We start from the raw sequence: 21901 nt of genomic DNA, 5'->3' as shown, positions 1-21901 counted from the left end.
CAGGCCTGCTTCTCTGGCCACTGAAGGCTCATGGAAACTCCTCCTGCCAGGAGATGTGTGTAGATGTGTGTGTTTAGCAAAAATGACTCTCTGGGCCGTCTTTTGTTCCATTATTAATCCTGGTTTTTTTAAGATCATCCCGACTTCAAAATGTCCAAACTGAACTCATGTTCTTGCCATACTTCCTGCCTTAATCTCTGTCTTTTTACCATTCTCATGGGAAGAACTGGCTGCGACCTTGGGGTCTTTACAAGTCTATATGACCCCACTCTCTGTCATTTTATTCCTTCAGGGTGGACCCGGCAGTCACCTCCTTGGTTCCAGCCACCCATCTGGTCCCCTTCCATCTTCTCCACTCAGTCAGATCAAACTGATCTTCCTAGAGAACTGCTTGTTTTGTGCTCCTCCCTTGCTCAAGAATCAACAGTGACTCCCAGTTGCTTTCTGGATCGAGGCCTATGCACTTATCCCCCTGATTTCTCTGTGGTCCCCCCACCAGCCAATCTCATGCACCCCCTCCCCATAGTCAAACTTGTTTCTGCTCTCTACCATGTTCGATAATTGTTGGTTATGTCCCCCTCAGTGTCCATTTCATCCCACTACCTCCATTTCCCTTTCTTCCTGTCCATGTAGGTAAAGATATCATGAATGCTTAATGCATGACCTCAGCCTGAAAGACACAAATCTGACCCGGAAATCTAAAAACACACTTGGAATGTAACAGAGCTTTCACCTATGTTAACTTTCTGGCTTTCCATGATGACCCTTTGTGCTAGGGAGGGTGTCCCTGTTTCACAGAGGAAGAAGGTGACCTACCTAAGCCCCAAGGCAAAGTTTCTCGCTTGTGCCCTTACGGTTTGCAAAAACCTCTGAGGTCTTCACCTAGGCTGTGGCTGGCAGTGCGCCCCCTGGGGGTTCTGGAGCTGCCTCAGACTTGGCTTTGGCCTTTTTCAGCCTGTCCTCCTCATCACTGACTTGTTCCTCTCTTCCCTTTCCCGGGAGTTCTCAGCCTCCTCCTGGTTCCTGGAGCTCTGGAGAGGAGGGTGTGGTGGCTGCAGGCACCTCCAGGGGGTGCTCTTTCAGCTTTCTCAGGTCAGGCCCCTGGGAGTCAGGGAAGCTGAGAAAATAGGTTCCCTTTGACATAACCCTCCCCCCACCTCTCCTCCCCTACTGGGGCTTCTGTAGTGCTCTTCTTGCCACATAACCACAACCCAGAGGGCTGGGGCCGGGTGGAGGTGGTGAGGACAGGGGACTGGGAGCACCCCTCCAACCACAGCCGCCTGTCCCTCCTGCAAGGCCCCCAACCTTAGCAAAGGAGCCAGCCCCCTCCATGGCGACAGCTGGCAGCCTGCAGCCCACCCTGTCTATGTTCTAGAGCCATGGGGGCACTTCTGGGAGCTTAATGGGGTCCCCAGTCCCCTTTGGTCTCTGGGAGGTCACCTGTAACTTGTCATCTGAATGAGTGTGTTAATTTTCAAAGCACTTTTCTACCACCATCTTCATTCACCGAGACACCCTGGTGAGCCCCTACTAGGCCTGGATTCCCCTCGGCCCTCACCCACTTTAAGGATGACAGAAAGCAGAGCCCAGAAAGATAGCTGACTTCTCTGTGGGCCCACCTCTTGTTGGGATGCAGCCGGGAGAAGGCTGATGGTCTCCTGGAGAAAGAGGAGCATGCGTCTCTGTGCTTGCAGCCTGGAGCCTCAACTGCCCCTCCATGGGGCCAGCTGTGGGGCTGGGAAGGCAGGGGCAAGCTTGCAGCTGAGAAAGGGCAGGGACAGTGGGAGAAGAGCTCCGGGCCTGCCTCACCGTGAGAGCTCTGACAAACCCTACAAGGAATCAGGCAGTGACCGAGGGCCAAGGAAGGAAACTGGGTTTCTTGTAAATGAGCACAGAGAAACCCCAATCAACAAAGCTTGCAAAACATTTATTTTTTTCCCTCCCTCTTCCTGATTTCATCTCAGATGGAGGGGGTGGTAGGAGGCAGGAACAGAGTAGAAGAAGCTGACAAAATCGCTGTGGCAAGCACCCCTTCACTGGGCATTTTGCTCAAGGAGGGGGGCTCGGCTGGCTGACTGGAGGCCAGCCCTAGTTGGACCAAGATTGTAGGGGAGTCCCACACTTGGGCTACTTCTGCTTGGTCCATGGCTGCAGACTGGACCCCTGGGTCTGACCTTCTGTCTCTGATCACGTGGTGCCGCGTGCAAATATGCTGCTTGATGACTATTAGCCGGAGGAGGGGCTGTTTTTAAGTGGAGGGTACAGCTATTCCTGGGGTAGATTCCACTTTGTTTGTGGTTGTGGGGGAGGAGTGTTGAGGGAGTGGGAAATGGCATGAAGGAAATTGTCACTTCCTTTCCAGAGAATTCCAGAAAGGTTTCAGGGAGGACGGGGTATTTCAGGAGTGAGGGCTGGCTGTGAGAGGATGAGGAACGTGAGAACGCTGCTCTGCGGGCCTGGCTGACCATCTGGCCCCCATGTTTGCTGGCGTGTGTGAAAATGCCACGGGTGTTATTAGCGATTCTGTGAGAGCCATTGGCTCGGCTGAGCGGCTGTAGATTTAAACTTGCTCCACGGAGACTGCGGACGTGGCTTTCACATTGGGGCTGTTTCCTGTGGAGGAGGCCCCAATGGGTGAGTGCTGGACACCGCTTGACGTGTTCCAGTGACAGCCCTAGAGAGGGTCTGAAGGGGGCCCAGCTGTGATGACGCAGAAACAGCCCAAACCACTTCTATTTTGCTATGTTGGTTTTGAAATGCAGTCACAACCACAGAGAGCCAGAGGTGTGCATTGCAAGCCCGGGATGTGGGCGCCTTCGCTTGCTTGCTCCCTCCTGTGGTGTGCCTGCACACACACATTCACACACATGTTCAGTAGCTGGGGCCATATGCTCTCACAGAGGCTTTGCTTTCAGCCCAAGCAGGACAGGCCCTGGGAGCCAGGGATACTGCAGTGGCCTCAAAGGGAGCAGATCTCTTGCCACTCTGGGAGTGGACTTGGACTGGAGCCAGCTGTGAGGTTTGCAATGAAGGGTGGGGTGGGAGGAGCTCAGCACCGGTTACTATGGGTTACCAGGTGAGCCCAGGGTCCTTGTGGACCTCCCTAGCCCCCCACTCACCGATAAGGCAGTGTCCAGGCCTCTAGGCAGCTGAATCTGTGTCCCAGAGCGTCTCTGAGGAGGGGAGCCCCTGTGTGGGCCTCTCTGGCCTCCAGCAGGGCGGGCCTTCTGTGCTGGTGGCTTCTTTGGTTTCAGGTTCCTGGGAGAGGGAGGTTATTTTGAGGGACTTGGGGGAGAGTGAGTGAACATGCAAATGACTGCTCCCCACCTCTCACTTTCAAATCCTCAAACATCTGAAGGGGGAAGGGTGAAAGCTTCTGGACTGGAAGGTTCCATAGGGGTGAAGGGAGAGTTTTCTTAGCCTTGACCAAGAGAGTAGGACAGCCAGTCCCGCCCTACACACACACACACACACACACACACACACACACACAGAGTTCACCTTAGCTTCAGACTTGAAGAATCCTGAATTTGGATACTGAGATATGCTGATACTTAGAGAAGGCAACTGGATTTGCCTTTCTTTTATTTCAAATCTCTCTTTGCATTGATGGCTAAAGGCTCCATCCAATCTAGTGCAGAGCTGCCTTCCCTCTCCTACCACACCCCCCCTAGCAGAGTGGACCCTGGGGGCTCACCCCTAGGATGCATGGGCCACATACACATTCTGCTCTGGCATGCTCTCCCTGGGAAGCAAGAGGATTTTGAATTTTCCATGTGGGGGGGGGGCTGGGCGGTGGTGGCCGCTAGGCCCCGCCCCAGCCCACTTCACCACAGCCAGCTTCTACCAGCCGGCAGCAGCTAGTATTAGCTCGAGCTTGTCATTCTCACGGAGGCAGGCCTGGAGGAGGAGGAACTGATGACCGTGCTTGTGGCTCTGCTGGCCCGACCAGGACCGAAGCCCTTTGACACACAGAGGCTCTCACGCACTTGTCCCCACACCCGGCACATACATATTATCTGCAGTGTGCTCGCACACCCACAGGGAACTCCCTCCCCAACTCCTGCTCCTGGTTTTAAATTACCATGCAAAAATACACAGACATAGCACACACACAGCGCACAAGTTTCTCTCTTTCCTGTAAGCTAGACCACTGGACACCCACCCCACACCCAGTATACACATGCATATACTTACAGGCCAGAGAACACACCCCACCTCACTGGTACCGACTGACCAGTGTCATTCATTAATGTGATCGTTCCACCAACACACATTGGGCATCTACCACATGCTAAGCTTCATCAGTGAGGAGCACCTGCGTCCCTGCCCTCAGTGAAGCCGCTTTCTAATGGGGGAGGTAAGGAAGGCGCCCAGAAGTTCCCCAGGCAGAGAGCTCACAAACATCAAACACTGATCTGCGAAAAGAAGCCAGAGCGATGAGCAAACCTGCAGGGAAAGGCCATGGCGGAATGACCTTGGAGGGAGAGGGGCAGACACAGGAGTTTCATGTTTAGACAAAGTGGGATTAGGTGAAAGTGATCACCTTTCATTTGATTAGTATGAGAACGCTTCCTGGGGGCAGACAGCCGGCCTGTGGGAGGGCGGGAGCTGCGGAATGCAGGCCTTGGGGCGCTTTGGCTGGGGGAGACAGACCTTCCAAGCATAAATGGCCCTGGAAGGCTTCTCTGGGAGGCCACAGACACCCGGTCACGTGGGTCATGTGCAGGTGGGGTGGGGGTGGGCGCCGGTGGTGGAAGGCCGTCCTAGCCTCGCTGTGCTGGGCCTCTCATTCACCCGAAGGGAAACTCAGACCTGCCAGGTTGAGTCGAGTGACTTCTCAAAGTTTTTTGGTTGGGGGTGGGTGGCAAGGTGTGGGGGTGAGTGTGGGGGTGGGGAGAGGGCGGAGCCAGCCCTGTGGGCTAACGGAAAGGAAGTGGAAGAGGCCTGGGTGTCTCCTGTCAGGGAGAATGGTCATCTGGGAGGGTCATCCGTGGTCCCCCTCCCTTTCCTCCCCTTTGCCCCTCTCTGAAGTTCCTCATTTCTTCCTGGGCCAGGAGGAGGTTTTGCCACCTTGGCACTGGCAAAGGAGTGCCAAGGAGGCAGGGGTCAAGTGTGTGGCTCCTCCTCTGGTGCATGGAGCTGGTTCTTCAGGTGCTCGTGATTGAACCAAGCCAATCATAGGCCCGCCACACCAACACACCATGTGGATGCCACACAAAGCCAAACCCTCGAGGCCAGAGCCATGGTACCTGGAGATGGAGAAGCCTGAGTGTTAGGGTGGAGATGCTGAGAATGCTTTGGTGGGAGGGGAGCTGGGGCTTTGGGAGCCAGGCTGGTGCAGCGCCCGACGACTTGAGAAGGGCAGGGAGCACAGGAAACAATCAGAGGCCCAGTGCCATGTGAGGGCCGGAGGTGCAGACTGTGAGTGCCAGAGGCATTCTGGGAAAGGGGAGACATGTGGGCTGTAGCAGACAGATTTCTTGGAAAAGGGGGCCCTGAGCTGGCCCTGGAGGCTGGGGAAGGTTCCTGTGGGCCCCTCCCCCAGCTGGGGCTCTCCCAGGGTGACAGTTCACTCTTGAAACTGAAAGCAAAGCTAAACCAAGAGCCCAAGCCACATACATACAGCACAGAGGCCATTGTGCCCCGCATCCCCAGCGGGTGGTGGTGGCTGGGTGGTGACTAGAGCAGGGCATGTGGCCCCCCCGGCCCTCTGACATCAGGCTCTCTGGAGGCGTGGCCGAGTCTGAGAGTGCCATCCACTGTCGCTGGCCCTGACAGCACAACCCTTATAGTGAGAGATCACTTCCTCTGTGGACTCTGCCCTTCAGAACTAAGCGGCCCCTACTCCCAAGGTGGACTGTCAGGCAGAGTCTACAAGACCATCCTGTGCACCCAGATATCCCCACCCCAGATCCCTCACAGGGGTCCTTTCCCCAGCCAAGGGAATTGTAGGGTTCTTCACGCCCCATCCACAAGGCCACTCAGGCTGCCCTGGCTTCCCCTGTGGCCACACCCTGGGGATTAATCTTCAGGGTGGAGAGTGCGCCAAGTCCCGCTCTGTCTCATCTTGTCCACGTGGGGTGGTAAGTGAGTTAGACTGCGTATCTTTGGGGTCCGCTCAGGCGTAGGTCCCCGTGACCCAGACGGGCACCAAGGCTCAGCCCTTCTGTTTCCACTGTCTTCCCCTTTTCCTGCCATCCCTCTTCTGGCAGTCTGTCCTGGGAACAGGACCCAAGGAAGGTGACTGGCTCACTGCCCCCATCTCTCCCTTCTCCGTAGGTCGCTCCTGCGCTTGGCCCAGCCCAGCATGCAGCCTTGAACCTGGGTTAGGCCACCGCCTACTCCAGTTCTCTACAGCCCCTATTGTACTGTGACTCAAGGAGTAGGTGCTAGGCTCAAGGTATCTGAATAGCATCTTTTCATCAAGGAAACACCGCGGCTCCAGTGGGCCCTGCAGGCCCCACAGTCAGCTCTCTGACAAGACAGCATGGCTGTTGCCCTGCAGCCCAGTGACCTGATCTTTGAGTTTGCAAGCAACGGAATGGATGACATCCACCAGGTATGGCCCCAGAGAACAGAGCCTGGTCAGCCGGCACAGATGATCAGATAGGTACAGACAGGCAGGCAGATAGCTGGCCGGCTGGCTAGCTACCAGTCAGCAAATACTGATCAAGCACCTACTAGGTTCAAGGCATGGCGGCTGTGGGCCAGGCAGACTGTGCCATCAGCTAGTCCCATGTGGCCAGGCAGTAGTCATCAGGCGGTCACTTAGTGAGCTGGTTTGGCCAACATGCAATTACAGGGCACACACAGTTTCCAAGTCAGCCAAGTAGCTGCTATGCACACTAGCTGATCTGTCAGTCAGCCACGGGGGGCTGAGTGCACACGTGTACACTGACCTTCATGTGCGTTCTTTGGCCCACTTCACCCCATGTCACAGTGAGAAAGGTGCTGAGACAACCACACAGTAGGACGGAGAACTGCCAGCTGGCACCGCAGGGTACAGTCCATCCCCTGGCACCTTCAGACTCCTGTCCTAGCATGGTTGACAGGCCTTTCCATAACTGTCTTTTCAACCACCATCTAAGGATTCAGAATAAACTGGAAATTGGGTCCTCTGGTCGGAGGAAATTGGAAACTAGGACAGAATTCTGGCACTCAGGCCCCTGCTGCTGCATACCTTGCCCAGCACCCTCCTTCCACACACTGGAGAAGAGGAGGCAGCCAGGTACTGCAGAAGGAAGGGAAGATTAGTGGTCCGAAGCCCTGAGTTCTGATCCCAGTGTGGCCACAGTGTCTCCTAGGCAAGACCTGTCCCCTGCCCTATCTGGCTGCCATCTCCCCATCTTCATCAAGAGGAGGTCCAGCTGGATCATCTCCAAGGGCACCCCAGCCTAGTTCTGATGCTGTCTCTCTCAGATCCCTGTGAGGACAGGAAACTTCGTCCTGTCTCTAGTGACCAACCAAAGGCTGCCCCCTAGTGGTCTTGGAGCACACGGTGCTTTCTGTCCTGCTAGATGGTAACCTAAAGAGGCTCAGTTTTATCCAACACCTCTGGCATGCCTAGCCTCCTGAAACAAGGGAAGAAAAATCTAACCTTACCTGGGTTCTCAGTGTGGCTAGTCATCTTTTACTTGTTTCTAGACCACTCAACAACTCTTTCTATTCTTCCTAGAAGCTGCTCTTCCTAGAAGCTGTTCTTACCTCCTGAACCCACAGCTGCCCCTCCACCCTCTGAGACAGCCTCTTCTCCAATCCACAGCAGAGCTCAAAGCCAAGGATGCCCTCACTTTCCCTCCTCCCTCCCTCTTAGCAACAAAATCACCTGTTCTTATTTCCTTTCTGCTGGCCTGGGAGAAAGAAGTGGCCCTCTTCCTTCCAAGGGCAACACCTACCCCGGGCCTTAATCTCTTCTCTCCTGCTACCTTCCAGACCTCACACCATCCTTCACCTCCTGTCTCTCTTGTGTCTTTCACACCTCCCAGACTTCTCTCCTCAACCTAGAACCTAACCCTAAGAGAAACCCTCCCTCCCTTCTGCCCGCCTCTTTAACATACCACCTCCTTAGCTCTGTTCTTCTCCCCAGTGTGACCTCCATCATCTGGGTGTACATTCTCACCTCCCTTCTCTCACTGTTTTTAGGAAACACTTTTTGTTGCAAAATACAGTATGAATATAAAACAGATAACCTGTAATTGAAAAGAATCTGAAAAAATATTTTAAGAATAACTATTAAATTAACACTCATTAACTCACCACCCAGGTTAAGAAATTAAATGTTAGTAGTCTCCTAAGGGGCTTCCCTGGTGTTCAGATGGTAAAGAATCCACCTGTAAAGCAGGACCTGGGTTTGATCCCTGGGTTGGGAAGATCCCTTGGAGAAGCGAATGGCAACCTAATCCAGTATTCTTGCCTGGAGAATTCCATGGACAGAGGAACCTGGTGGGCTACAGTCCATGGGGTCGCAGAGTCAGATATGACTGAGCGACTAACACTACAATAGTCTCCTCGGAGTCCCTGATGCCTAAAGCAAATAATCAGAACCTACTGTATGCCAGACTCTGTTCTAAGTGCTTTATGTACATTGATCCATTTAAACAACCCTATGTGGTCAATAATATGATAACCCCAGTTTTATAAAGGAGGAAATGGATACACAGAAAGGTATCTTGCCCAAGATCACACTGCTCATAAATGGCAGAGTTTGGTCTCAAATCCAGGCAGTCTGGCTCTAGATCAGCATGGTCCAGTAGAGTTTTCTGATATTTTAGAAGTGCTCTTAGCTTCCCTGGTGGCTCAGATGGTAAAGCGTCTGCCTGCAATGTGAGAGACCTGGGTTCAGTCCCTTGGTCGGGAAGATCCCCTGGAGAAGGAAATGGCAACTCACTTCAGTACTCTTGCCTGGAAAATTCCATGGACGGAGGAGTCTGGTAGGCTACAGTCCATGGGATCGCAAAAAGTCAGACACGACTAAACGACTTCACTAGATTTGTGCTGTCCGGTATGGGGCCATGTGGCTATGGAGCACTTGAACTATGGCTGATGCAACTGAAGGACTGAATTTTAATCTTGAAACACTTTATTTTTACATTTAAGTAGTCACCAGTGGCTAGCGGCTACAGTGTTGGACAGACAGCTCTAAAGTGAAGTGAAGTTGTGAAGTTGCTGGGTTCAGTCCCTTGGTCGGGAAGATCCCCTGGAGAAGGAAATGGCAACCGACTCCAGTACTCTTGCCTGGAAAATCCCATGGACAGAGAAGCCTGGTAGATTACAGTCCATGGGATTGCAAAGAGTCAGACACAACTTCACGACTTCACAACTTCACTTCACTTTAGAGCTGTCTGTCCAACATGGTAACCGCTAGCCACTGGTGACTACTTAAATGTAAATATAAAGTGTTTCAAGATTAAAATTCAGTCCTTCAGTTGCATCAGCCATAGTTCAAGTGCTCCATAGCCACATGGCCCCATACCGGACAGCACAAATCTAGTGAAGTCGCTCAGTTGTGTCCGACTTTTTGCAATCCCATGGACTGTAATCTACCAGGCTTCTCTGTCCATGGGATTTTCCAGGCAAGAGTACTGGAGTGGGTTGCCATTGCCTTCTCCAGGGGATCTTTCTGACCCAGGGATTGAACCCAGGTCTCCTGCATTGCAGGCAGATGCTTTACCCTCTGAGCCACCAGGGAAGCCCACAGACAGCTCTAAACTCTGGCCTTAATCACTATACCCACCTGCCTGTCTCCCTTCATCCGTCTTCTCTGAGACCCCAGCACTCCCCTGAAACTGCTCTAGCCAGGTGACTGCCCAGCAGCGAAACCCAAAGGCAGTTTCATCAATTTTTATTCTTCTGGATCCTTCAGGAACATTAGGTAAAACTGAACATTCTCATTCCTTTTTCATGAAGAAAGAATTAATAGCCCCATGAAAGAAAATTCAGAAAAGTAGAAAGGGGAAAAAAAATCACCTGTAGTCCCACAACCAAAATATAATTATTATGAACATTCCAGTACATTTCCTTCTATAAATAATTTTTAAACAACAGTTGCAATCACACTTATTTTTAAAATTTACCTTTGTTTGATTTTAGAATAACTGTGTCCTCTGGGGGTCAAATTCTCAACCTGATGATTTTACCCACTCTCAGTGATGAGCTCATGGATACATATTTTTGACTCCTTGATAGGTATCTCCATTTTAAATATCTCAATGGTACCTCCAACTGACCATATTCAGACACTTGCTCCCTTATCTTTCTCCAAAAACCCGCTCCTCTTCCTTCTGGCTTCCCCCATGTGCCCACCAAATCAAGCCAGAAGTCGGAACCCTCTCCCCCATCCAGGCTCTTACCTTTTTTTAAAAAAAATTATTTTATTTATTTGGCTGCATCAGGTCTTAGTTGTGGTGCATGGGCTCTAAAGCTCGAGGGCTTAGTTGCCCAACTAGGGTGGATCCTTAATCACCAGAGCACCAGGGAATTCCCAGCCTTTAACTTTTTATGTCTCTAATTCCTCTGTTCTTCCATCTTCATTCCTACTCTTATCATCACAAACTGAGCCCTAAGATGTTCATGATCTGAGCCCTTCACCCTGTTACCCAACCCTGAGCATAGGGTGAGTCCCTCAACTGGCTATAGATTGAGCCCCTTGCCCTTGCTATTGACAAATCCTTTCCCACTGGTTTCAGAATGAGCCTAACTAACCCTGGCCACAGGTTAACCCATAACTGTAACCAGTTACAACTGCCTGCCCTTGGTTGAGTGAAGGTGGTACAGAGCTAACCCATTTCTACCAATCAAGACCCCACTAGTGAGTTTGGACCCAGAGCAATGTCATGCCCTACAAAGAACAGCCCCTGAGGGATCCAAGAGTTAGGAATTGCAAGAAGGGCCAGATTCTGGTACGGAAGGCTTCCTGGGAGAGGTGGGTAGGCCTTGAACCGGATCGCTGTCTTCTCCGTAGCTAGAAGATCCCTCCGTGTTTCCAGCTGTGATTGTGGAGCAAGTCCCCTACCCCGAATTACTGCACCTGTACTCAGGCCTGGAGCTGGATGACGTTCACAATGGCATCATAACAGATGGGACATTGTGCATGACACAGGATCAGATCTTGGAGGGCAGTTTTTTGCTGGCAGGTCTGTTTCCTTCCTGGGCAGGGAAGGTGTGGAGGAGGGAGGGGTTCTGTCTTCAGGTAACAGTAGCCCACTGAGGCTTCTAGTGACCCCATGCAGCCAGGAGCAAGATCCCCAATAGTTGGAAATTAGATGGGGTAACTAGGATAAGCAGAAGGTAGTACCACTGTAGAGAGGAGAAAGCCAGCTAAATGGATCCACAGTCTCCTGAGATGCAGTGGAACAGTGAGGGGAGACCAGCTCTGCTGGGATGGGTGTAGAGAAAGGTGGAGAATCAGGGTGGGAGGCATGCTGCTACCTTCCCGGCTGCCCCTGGGCTCCTTAGCCTTGTTCTGGCGGCACCCACTGCCCTATGTCCTGAGGGAATTTTCTTCTCTCCCAACCATGGAACCTGGCACCAGATGACAATGAAACCACCTCACAAACCGTGTCAACCACTGAAGTCTTGCTCAACGTCGAGTCTCCCAACAACATCCTGGATGACAAGCAGATCTGTGAGTTTGAACTGTGGCACCTCAACTCGCGGCAACACAAAATTCCATTTTAAAATATCACATCTGCATATTGGATTCTCAGGGGCCTGTGTGTGCGGGCTAATGTACCCACACCACCTCTATGCTTGTTAACATGCTCTTGAGCTGTGCGTGGAGTGGGATGGGGCAGAATGGCCCCTGCAGACAAGGAGGAAGATGGAGTGACTTTTTATAACTGTTTATAAAAATAACCAGGTTGACTGGTTATTTTTTCCAATTTTTAAATTACAGTAAAATACACATAGGACTTCCCTGGTGGCTTGGTGATAAAGAATCTACCTCCCAATGCAGGATACACAGGTTTTGATCCCTGGGTCAGGAAGATCCCCTGGAGGAGGAAATGGCAACCCACTCCAGTATTCTTGCCTGGAGAATTCCATGGACAGAGGAGCCTTGTGAGCTATATAGTCCATAGGGTCACAAAGAGTCAGACATGGCTGAGCAACAAACTACACATAACATAAAATTAACCACCTTAACCATCTTTCAGTGTTTGGGTCTGTGGTATTAAGTATATTTGTTATGTTGTGCAGCCACCATCATCCTCTCCAGAACTCTGCATTTTGCAAAACCTGAAGTCTATTCCCATGAAACACTGACCCCTCATTTCCCCTTCCCCTCAGCCCCTGGCCACCACCACTCTACTTTATGTCTTAATGAATTTGACTCCTCCCGGGACCTCAGATGAGCTGAAGTGCACAGTATTTGTTTTTTGTGGGGGGACTGGTTTATTTTACTTAACATAATGTCCTCAAGGTCCATCCATGGGTAGCACCTGTCAGAACTTCCTTTTTTAAGGCAGAATGCTATTGGCCAGGGTAACGTCAGGCCGCTCTGCTGTCTCGCTGAGCTTCCAGGATGACTGAGCCAGATGCAGCCTAGTTAGAAATGCACCGGGCTGGATCCTCCTCATCCCTTCCCTGTTCTAGGAGGTTGGCCCCTACCTCCTGCGATGGCCCCTGAGGCAGGCTCCTCCCCCAGCAAATACCCCCATCCAGGCATCTGCCATGACTCTACAGGAAGATTCCTGGCTCCAACTGACCTTCCAAGGAGGTGCTGGGATACAAGGTGGCAAAACAGCCATGAAGCGGCAGGTTCCAATTCCTCATCCCGCCTCTGGCACTAATTTTCACTCAGGATTCAACAGATATTTACTGAGTACCCTCACATACCAGGCATGTGTGACCCTGGGCACATGCCCTGCCATCTCTGGGTCTCAGTCTCCTCATCAGGGCTAAATGAGGTCTAAGGGCCCTTCTGGTTGTAAAATGAGTAGATGACTAAATGAAGGTTGCCCTTTTCTCTGGGTGTCACCTGGAACTTTCCACCACCAGCGGCGGGCTGCACATGTGCGTGCTGTGATTGGGGCCAGCTCGTGCCCACAGCTCTGCAGATGTTTCCTCTCCTCGTGCCATGAGACACAGGAGGCATTTTCAGACGTGTCCTGTGTCTGGGGCTGTGGGGAATGACGCTTCGCCCCCACGCCCACCCCCCAGGAACCCACTGTTCTCTTGAACATGGGGAGACCACACTCCTACCGTGCCCTGGGCCCACGCCACCTCAGGCCTTTCTTCTTGCAGTCAGCACCTCTGAAATGCTTCCAGAGCCAGACCCTGCTCCAGCCATGACACTGCCCAACTACCTGTTTCCTGTCTCTGAGCCCGACGCCCTGAACAGGGCTGGTGACACTGGTGACCAGGAGGAGAACTGTCTGGAGGAGAAGGTCCCCAGAGAAGAGAGCGCTAAGAAGACTGGAAAGTCAAAGAAGAGAAGTAAGATGCGGCGGGGTTGGGGGGCAGAGAGTGTGTGTGTTTCTTCAAGGGGCTGGGCAGTAGGAGAGGGCTCAGGGAGACCATGGCTAGAGGTGAGTGCCATGCTTTACAGACATATTCAGAGCATAGCTCTCTGGTGTGGCAGAGACAGATGGAAAGTCCTACCTTCTGGAAAGCTGGGCTTCGTCAGGTAGCTTGCCTAAAGCCTGACATTTTCCAGGCCACTCCTGTCTGCCCAGCAGATTTAGCAAGCCCATGACCTCAGTGGGTTGAATCCTGCACTGAGTGTTCAGACACCAGCCTTGGCCCCCTGGCCAGTTCCTGGCCCTCTGGGGGCCTCTGCCTCACTCTCTGCTCTTAGCTTCCTTCTTGGAGCTTACGGAGCCGAGACCGTATATGGTAGAGAACTCTGGGCTTTCCCAAGCCCCATGTTATTGATTTACTCAGATGATGGCTGGTCGATACTGCCGTGTCAGTATGGCAGCCAAAGCCTGGTGCCACACTTATCTGCACAACAGGCACGCCTTCAGACTGCCATTTTGTTTCAAAAATTAGGTGAGGCAGATTCTGTGCTTGTAAAGGTGACTCACTGCAAGCACTCCATGGCCCCACATTGTTTGGGGCCTGAAATGCAGGTGGGCCCTTGGGTGGGTGGAGCTACCTGAGTGCGATGCCTGTGGAGTGTGACCCCAGGCCTCCAGCCCCGAGGCAACCTGCCTCTTCCTTTTCGCCGGGTGCCCCTCAGTTGGTAAGCACCTGGGCCCTCTGTCTCGGGAGCCCAGCCCTGTAGCCTCAGCCCACTCCCACCTTCCCCCCACCCTCAGTTCGGAAGACCAAGGGCAACCGCAGTACCTCACCTGTCACTGACCTCAGCATCCCCATTCGGAAGAAATCGAAGGATGGCAAAGGTACAGTGGGGAGGCGGGTGAGGTGGGAAGGGAGCCGGCGGGGGGGGGGTGGGGGTGGGGTCTGGGCACCCCATCACCACCCTGCTGCTCTGTAGGCAGCACCATCTACCTGTGGGAATTCCTCCTTGCACTTCTGCAAGACCGGAACACCTGCCCCAAGTACATCAAATGGACCCAGCGAGAGAAAGGCATCTTCAAGCTGGTGGATTCTAAAGCAGTGTCCAAGCTGTGGGGGAAGCAGAAGAACAAGCCTGACATGAACTATGAGACGATGGGCCGGGCACTCAGGTAGGAGCCCCTGCCCAGAGGGCTCCCCAAGCTTCTACCTCTGTCCCAGGAGCCCCTTGCTAAGGGGCCTCCAACTTTCCCTGAAAAGATCATCAGGCTCCGTGTGGGTGATGAGTAAGTACCTTGGTCCTCCTGCGTGGGTCATCTAGACACTCTTCTAAGGAGCGAATTCCTGGGCCCATTCCCGCAAGTCTCCTGTGACTCTCCCATTTGCTTGCCCCCCAGCCCATTTCCCAGGTCCTATCTGGGAGGGACAGTCCCCTTCTTCTTGTGTTTCTGTCCTAGCCTTTTCTCTTTTTAGAGTGGAAAGAGAATTTCAGGGCCATCCCCAAGAAGGGCTTCCTTCACATTCTGCAAGCCAGGGACTGAGGAAGATGGGTCTGACTTACCCACAGTCGGTCTCTCAGGCTGGGGGATGGCTGAACCCCCATCCTCCACCCCCTCCCATCCTTCACTCACCCCATCCTCTGTCCCAAAGCAGCATGAGAAATCCCCTTTCACGGACCCTTTGAGTCATCAGAGGGAGATCTCAGAAACTTCATAAAAGCCTTCTAAGTCCAAAGTGCCCCTTCCCTTGCCCAGGGCGCCCATCTGCATCCCCTCCACCAGCCCTGGAGGGCACTATGTTCCTGACACTCCCTGCTCTCTGCCCAGATATTACTACCAACGTGGCATCCTGGCCAAAGTGGAAGGGCAGAGGCTGGTGTACCAGTTTAAGGAAATGCCCAAGGACCTGGTGGTGATCGAAGATGAGGATGAGAGAAGCGAGGTCACAGCCACATCCCCTCAGGCCTCTGCTCCCTCCACCTCCTCTGGCGGCAGCTCCCGGAGAGCCAGTTCCCGGGTCTCGTCTAGAGCTGTCCCGCAGGGCAAGGGTGACACTTCTTGGGAAAAGCCGAAGGTGCAGCACGTTGGTCTCCAGCCATCTGCGAGTCTGGAACTGGGATTGTCTGTAGACGAAGAGATCCCCACTACCTCCGCCATGCTTGTCTCCCCACCAGAGAGCCAGGCCAAAGTCACCAAAGCTGTGAGGTAAGGGCACCCAGGTCGTTCCGAGTCTTCCCCTAGGGATGGGGACATTTTCAGCTTCTTGCAAAGCTCTGCTCTGTCTCTTACTCCCGGGACCCTCACAGCATCCCTGGGAATCCAGTGGGACACTCGTGGCTTAAAAGAGGGAAAAGTGACTTGACTGAGGTCACACACCAAAATAACAAATGGCCAAGCCAGCCATTGACCTGGGGCGTCTTCTGTTGCCAGCTGGGGCTACTCCTATTACCCTAGGGCGCTCCCCAAGAACCTCCACTCCTGGGCCCATCCCCACAAGTCTCCTCTACTCCAGAAAAGAGGCAGCAGAGAAGGTGCCCTTCTGCCTTCCTCAGGCCCTCCCAAGCCCATCAGGAAAGCTCTTGTTACTACTCGTCCACGCTAAGGCTCCTCCAGTTTTCCCTGAAAAGTCTGGCCTTTGTCTGGGTTATACGTGTGTAGCTATTACTATGCTGATGTGGGCCATGGGGATGCTCTTCTGAAGAGGGATGTCAGTACACTACAGCGGTGATAAACACAATCTCTGGAGGCAGAAAGCCTGGGTGTGTCCCTGTTGCTGGCTGTGTGGTCTAGGGCAAGCTACATAACCTCTCTGTGCCTGTTTCCTCATGCAGGAAAATCAGATTGTTAACCTTATTCAACTCATGGGCTGATCAGAAGATGGAGTGAAATCCCACATGCGAACCATTTAGAATGATCCCTGCCCCAAGCTAAGGCCCCAACAAACAGTGGCTGAAACACCTTCCGCTCCATTCCCCCAGTGCCCTCCTTCCACGCCTCCTCCCTGAACAAAATGTGCTTTCTGCTTCTCCTCAGTACTTCCTCCGTGCCCAGCAACATCCACCTAGGAGTGGCCCCCGTCAGGTCGGGCTCGGCCTTGACCCTGCAGACCATCCCGCTGACCACAGTGCTGACCAGCGGGCCTCCTGCCAGTACTACTGCTTCAGCCCAGCTCGTTCTCCAGAGTGTTCCGCCTGCTCCCACCTTCAAGGACACCTTCACTCTGCAGACCTCCTTCCCCCTGAACACCAGTTTCCAAGAGAACCAGGTGGCAGCACCGGGGGCTCCGCTGATTCTCAGTGGCCTCCCCCAGCTTCTGGCCGGGGCCAACCGTCCGACCCATCCGGCACCACCCTCAGTCATGGGAGCTGGCCCAGCGGGGCCCAGCTCTCAGGCCCCTGGGACTGTCATTGCAGCCTTCATCAGAACTTCCGGTGCCACCGCAGCCCCTGGGGTCAAGGAAGGGCCACTGAGGTCCTCGTCCTATGTGCAGGGCATGATGACTGGGGCCCCCATGGAGGGCCTGCTGGTTTCTGAAGAGACCCTGAGGGAACTCCTGAGGGAGCAAGCTCACCTTCAGCCACTTCCAAGCCAGGTAGTTTCAAGGGCTTCCCACAACCCAAGCCTTCTGGGAAACCAGACTTTCTCTCCTCCCAGCCGCCCCACTGTTGGGCTGACCCCAGTGGCTGAACTTGAGCTCTCCTCAAGCTCAGGGTCCCTGTTTACGGCTGAGCCTAATATAAGCACACCTGGGAGCCTGCTGACTAGATCCCCAACCCCAGCCTCCATCTCCCCATTCAACCCCACTTCCCTCATTAAGATGGAGCCTCATGACATGTAAATGGAGGGGGTCGGGGAAATGTGATTGCCAGGCAAGGTTGAGCAGCATTTATACACGGACTTCCTCTAAGAGAGACTGACCGAAGCAGCACACCAGCCCTTACATTTCAGCAGGGTGTCAATACACCAGACCCCATGCCCCACCCCTGCCTGGTGTCACCATGGCCAAGACAGGCCCAGTTGGAGCATCCCTGGTGTCAGACCATGGCTTTCAAGAGTACTAGGGGATATGCTCTTGTTGGGGTAATGGGCTGACTTGCTGATGGAGGCAAACCTTCTGAGATGTTTGTAACCAGGGCTGGGGTAGGGGCTTCATGAGAAGAGTCTTTTCACCTGGCTGTATTCCACCATCTTCGTTCCTTCTGCAGAGTATTTACTATCCCATATGTGAATAGCTCTGTATGTATTTGTGTGTACTTGTGCGTCTGTATCTCTGTTTCTTTGGTGAGGACGGGGGTGTAGCTGTGAGGTCTTCAAGGGTGTGTGTCTCTTTGGGGGTCAGCCACAGAGATGGGGAATTTTCTGTTTTGAAGGAAAGCATTCTCCCATTTCCCTTTGTACAAGCCAAGATTCGGTTGTTCTGAGACTATGGGGTACAGGTTGGAGCCCCGAAATCCGGAGAGATGTCACAGAGCTGGGGCAGGTCTGGGGAGGACAGCTTTGATGGGTGTGTTTGTTGGGGAAGACGGAATTGCAGGGGACAAAGAGAAAGCCATGTGGGATAAAACCCTGAAGAGAGGGAAGGAATTCAGCCCTGTGGAGCAGCCCCGCAGGCTAGACTGAGGTCTTCTTGGGCTCAGCCTCATTGCCCACCAGTCATTTGCTAGCAGGCCAGATCCTTAATCTCCCCAGAGTGCTTTGCACCCCTCCAGGGTCAGACTCAGCCACAAGGCCCCCAGGGCAAGGGGACTAAATAATGGATGTTTGCACCCAGGGCTTTGGCTGTAATTCTAGCCTTCACGGCCACCTTGCTCTGCATCCCAAATCCTGGCTTCCCTCTTGATTAATTTCGCCCCTGCCATTTCACTGCTGGCAGGTGGTGCAGGGGACATCGGGTAACCACATGCTCGGGGTCTGCCTCCGTCCCTGCTCGTGCCTCCTTGCTGGTCAGCCTGCTTTCTATTCCCCTCACAGGTCTGCCCACCCACCCACTCCCTCTATGGCTGCAGTCGACCTCCTCCAGTGGGCCGAGGTCCTGGATGGCCAGCCTTCTCACTTCACCCTGACTCCTCCCCCACGAAGATGGAGTGTGAACCTGTGACCTCCTGTCCTTTCTATCCCTCCACATACCTTCCTTCCACCTTTCCTCTTTCTGAGAAGGGGGTCAGCCAGTTATCTCTTAAAGTCCACCCCTCAGCTGGGGGCCTTGATCCCCTCCCCTCTCTCTTCTATGACTTTGCCTTTGTCTCTCCTGCCAGGTTTGGGAGCAAGGCTGAGAGCTCTACTATGTCAGCCTTGGAAACAGTGATAGGATCTAGTGAATGTGGTTACTGTGAATTGGTGCCTCAGGACCTTTGCTGTGTCCTTGACACGAAACCAGCCACTTGACCTCACTACCTCCCCTGGTTGCCCTTCTCTCTCTCCTTCTGGTCACTGCCAAGCCCATTATCATGCTCTGTCGCCTCTTAATCTCCCCCTTCTCCACCCTGGGAGGGAACCTTGTATGGTTGTGCAGGTGTATTTCTTCCATGTCTCCAGCACTTGGCATTAATGTCCCTTTTTCTAATAAAATCAGCTTATGATGACAGTTTCCTGGTGGTGGAGAGCAAAACATCTTGAGAAAGGGTCACCTTTGAAAACAACTTTACGGAAAGGTGCCACATGGGTTAGGAGTGGCCCTGCCCCCTCACCCAAACCCCATAGAGCTCTTCGTCTGAAGTCACTGGTACCCTGGAGGTGATGTCAAATTTCTTCTTCATAGTTCTTGGCCCCTTGTGAGCCCTTGCAGCACATGACACTACTTCCCTTTCCTCCGTACCCTCTGTGCCCTTGCTAGCTCCGCATCTACGTTCACTGTGGGCACCCCACGAGCCTCAGCCATCCTGGCTCCAGTGAGGCTCTTCGGGTTGGGTATGGAATCTAGGGGCCCAGCCCCTACTCTTCTCGGCTTCTGGCTCACATTTCTCCTGGATAGTTCTACCTAGATGCTTGTCAGGCCCTCAAAGATTGTCCCTCTATCAAAAATGGATTTTTGGAAGTCTTCCAACACACAAAACCATTCCAGACAAAAAGGCCGTCATGACTTGCCTATTTCTGTTATTGTCCTGACCTTCTAAGCTTGACATTTCAGAGCCATCTGCTGGCCGCGTTCACTTGACCCTGCCCCGTCCTCATTGCCTCAAGTCTGGTGTGATTTGCCACGTCTCTCCAATCCAGCATTCTTCCACACTTGCAGAGAGCCTCCAGCCTTGTGCAGCCTCCCCCAGAGCTTATCCCCTTCCCTGGACATATCAGCAGCCCCCCAGTGTGATCTGAGTCACCCCCTCCAACCTGCCAAGGCACCAGCTCTATTCTTCCTCTGCCAAAAAGTCTCTTGGGGCTCCTCACTGCCTACAAATGGGGGTGATACTCAAAATCCTTAACCTCCAATCTGTTCTTAGTGGCTGGGCATTAACCCTTTATTGTCTGACTCACAAGGCAATCCAGGGGTCCTGGAGGAGGGATGGGGGAGCACTTCATGGCTCAGGGCAGCTGTTCCAGGAGTATTTTGAACTTCCCCATCACGTCCTAGCCTTCTTCCCCATTCACCTCCCACTGCTCCCCTGGCCCCTTGTATTGCTCCAGTCAAACGGATGGATTCGCCAACCTTTGCATGTGCTTCTGTCAGAGTTGCCTATCTCTGTACTTTTTTCTTCCTTCTACTCAACCACAATGCTCTTCCCACCCCGCTGCTGCTGCTGCTGTTAAGTCACTTCAGTCATGTCCAGTTACGCCTATGCGACCCCATGGACTGCAGCCTACCAGACTCCTCCATCCACGGGATTTTCCAGGCAAGAATACTGGAGTGGGGTGCCATTGCCTTCTCCGTCCCATCCCGCTAGTACTCATCAAATTATACCCATCCTTCAAGGCTCAGTTCATGGATGCTGCCTCCCCAGACCAGCCTACCCTTAAGTGAGTTCATCTGAGATGTGTTGCAAGTGCCATTCTTTGGTAACTGACTGTGAGCAGCCTGTGACATCGCCTCTATAATAATCACAAACTGTTACTTAAATCTTCAATGGCCTGGACTTATGTAGCCTCCCCAGTTAGTGTGTTACCTTCTGAGGGGAGTGGGACTGTGTCGCCCGTAGCAGGGCATACTACGAAGCATCTAGCAAGCATCAATGGACGGTTACTGATTGAGCTGGTGAGAGAGGGGGACCAAAGTGAGGTAGGTGACCTCTGACCTCCCCTCTGCACAGACACTCACCCCGGGTGCTCCACTGCCCAGGGCCGGCCCTCCCTGGCTCAGTGTCCTCATGGTACCCCCACCCCACCCCTGGCCTTAGCACCCAAGAGTTGTTACTACTTTGAACATCCCCTGCCTCTCAAGAAACTTCCCTGTCCAGTTTCTTTCCTACTCAAAGTGTTAAATTAGCTAAGCTGATAAACTAACCTGTGCTGATGTAGTTATGGGAGAGGGCTAGAGGAGAGCCTCAGGAGATAGGTTCATTTCAACCAGGGTCATGTAGCAACAGCACCCCTGCCTTTGCAATAGTTTGATGGAGTCAAGAGACTGGCTCCTTACCCCCAACAGCTGATGCATTACTCCCTCCTCTGAGCTCCCACAGCACTTTGTATATACCTCTTATTGTAGCACTTAGCACATGGTAGCGCCTTAGCTATGTGTTTATGTATGTTTCCCCTCCGATAGACTGTGAGCTCCTCAAGGACAGGGACTGTGTGTTAGTCACTGATGTATCCCCAGCGCCTAGCACAGTGCCTGGCACACAGTAGGTGCTCAATAAACATTTATTAAAAGAATGAATGAGTCCTGTTTCTAATCATGGAGATTTCAGTGCTATACTAAGGCAGGCCAGAGAGGCCAGGAAAGGACTCCCACACTTGGGGCCTACCACGGCTTTCGACCGCCCATAGAGCATGGCAAGCAGCAGCCTCCCTTGCCCGTGTCTGCGGCCAACCCAGGACAATAGGGTCCACGAGGAGCCCAGGGCTGCTTCCAGCAGTGCCTTGCTGTCACTAGGCGCCCGGGGTGACTCTGAACTCCTGCCCTTCGCTGCTGCCCCCTTCCTGGGACAGACTCATCGCTATTTCCTCATACCTGGGTGGAAATGTCAGGCCCGGTGGGAGGGACGGAACAAGAAGTGATCCTCACGATCGTCGTTCCTCTGACCCCATCATGTATTTTTAAAGAGGCGGTTGCCTCTGGCTCCAAAGCCACTGGATCCGAGGTGAGTGAACTCATTCCCCAGCCGCTCCCAGGCCAGGCAGGCCAACGCGGTCGCTCCTTGAGAGCCTCGGCTTCGGCACGCCAGGCGTGCGGCCGGCCTCCAGCAGGTGGCGCTATGGAGCCGGCGCAGGCGGGCGTGTGCCAGCGGAGCCCGGGAAGGGAGAGGCGGTCAGGGCGGGGCCTGCCGCTCCCGGCGGAGGCGGCCACAGCC

At 53.4% G+C, this 21901-nt stretch overlaps 1 protein-coding gene across 1 annotated transcript in view; it reads left to right on the top strand.

Annotated features, from left to right (window-relative positions):
- The window catches only part of ELF4 (E74 like ETS transcription factor 4), a 39735-nt gene extending 18472 nt beyond the window's left edge, over window positions 1-21263 (top strand). Inside the window, exons 2-9 of the mRNA XM_070290805.1 lie at window positions 6283-6562; window positions 10964-11135; window positions 11534-11626; window positions 13246-13437; window positions 14262-14345; window positions 14441-14633; window positions 15288-15665; window positions 16494-21263. Of these exons, the coding sequence (XP_070146906.1) occupies window positions 6491-6562; window positions 10964-11135; window positions 11534-11626; window positions 13246-13437; window positions 14262-14345; window positions 14441-14633; window positions 15288-15665; window positions 16494-17298 (1989 nt within the window). The 5' untranslated portion in view covers window positions 6283-6490 and the 3' untranslated portion in view covers window positions 17299-21263. The remainder of the gene's footprint in view (window positions 1-6282; window positions 6563-10963; window positions 11136-11533; window positions 11627-13245; window positions 13438-14261; window positions 14346-14440; window positions 14634-15287; window positions 15666-16493) is intronic.
- Window positions 21264-21901: the final 638 nt, after the last annotated feature.

Source organism: Ovis canadensis, chromosome X (genome assembly GCF_042477335.2).
Source record: "Ovis canadensis isolate MfBH-ARS-UI-01 breed Bighorn chromosome X, ARS-UI_OviCan_v2, whole genome shotgun sequence".
Classification (NCBI taxonomy): Eukaryota; Metazoa; Chordata; class Mammalia; order Artiodactyla; family Bovidae; genus Ovis; species Ovis canadensis.
Note: the sequence above shows the minus strand (reverse complement) of the source record. Positions and strands in the feature narration are given on the sequence as shown.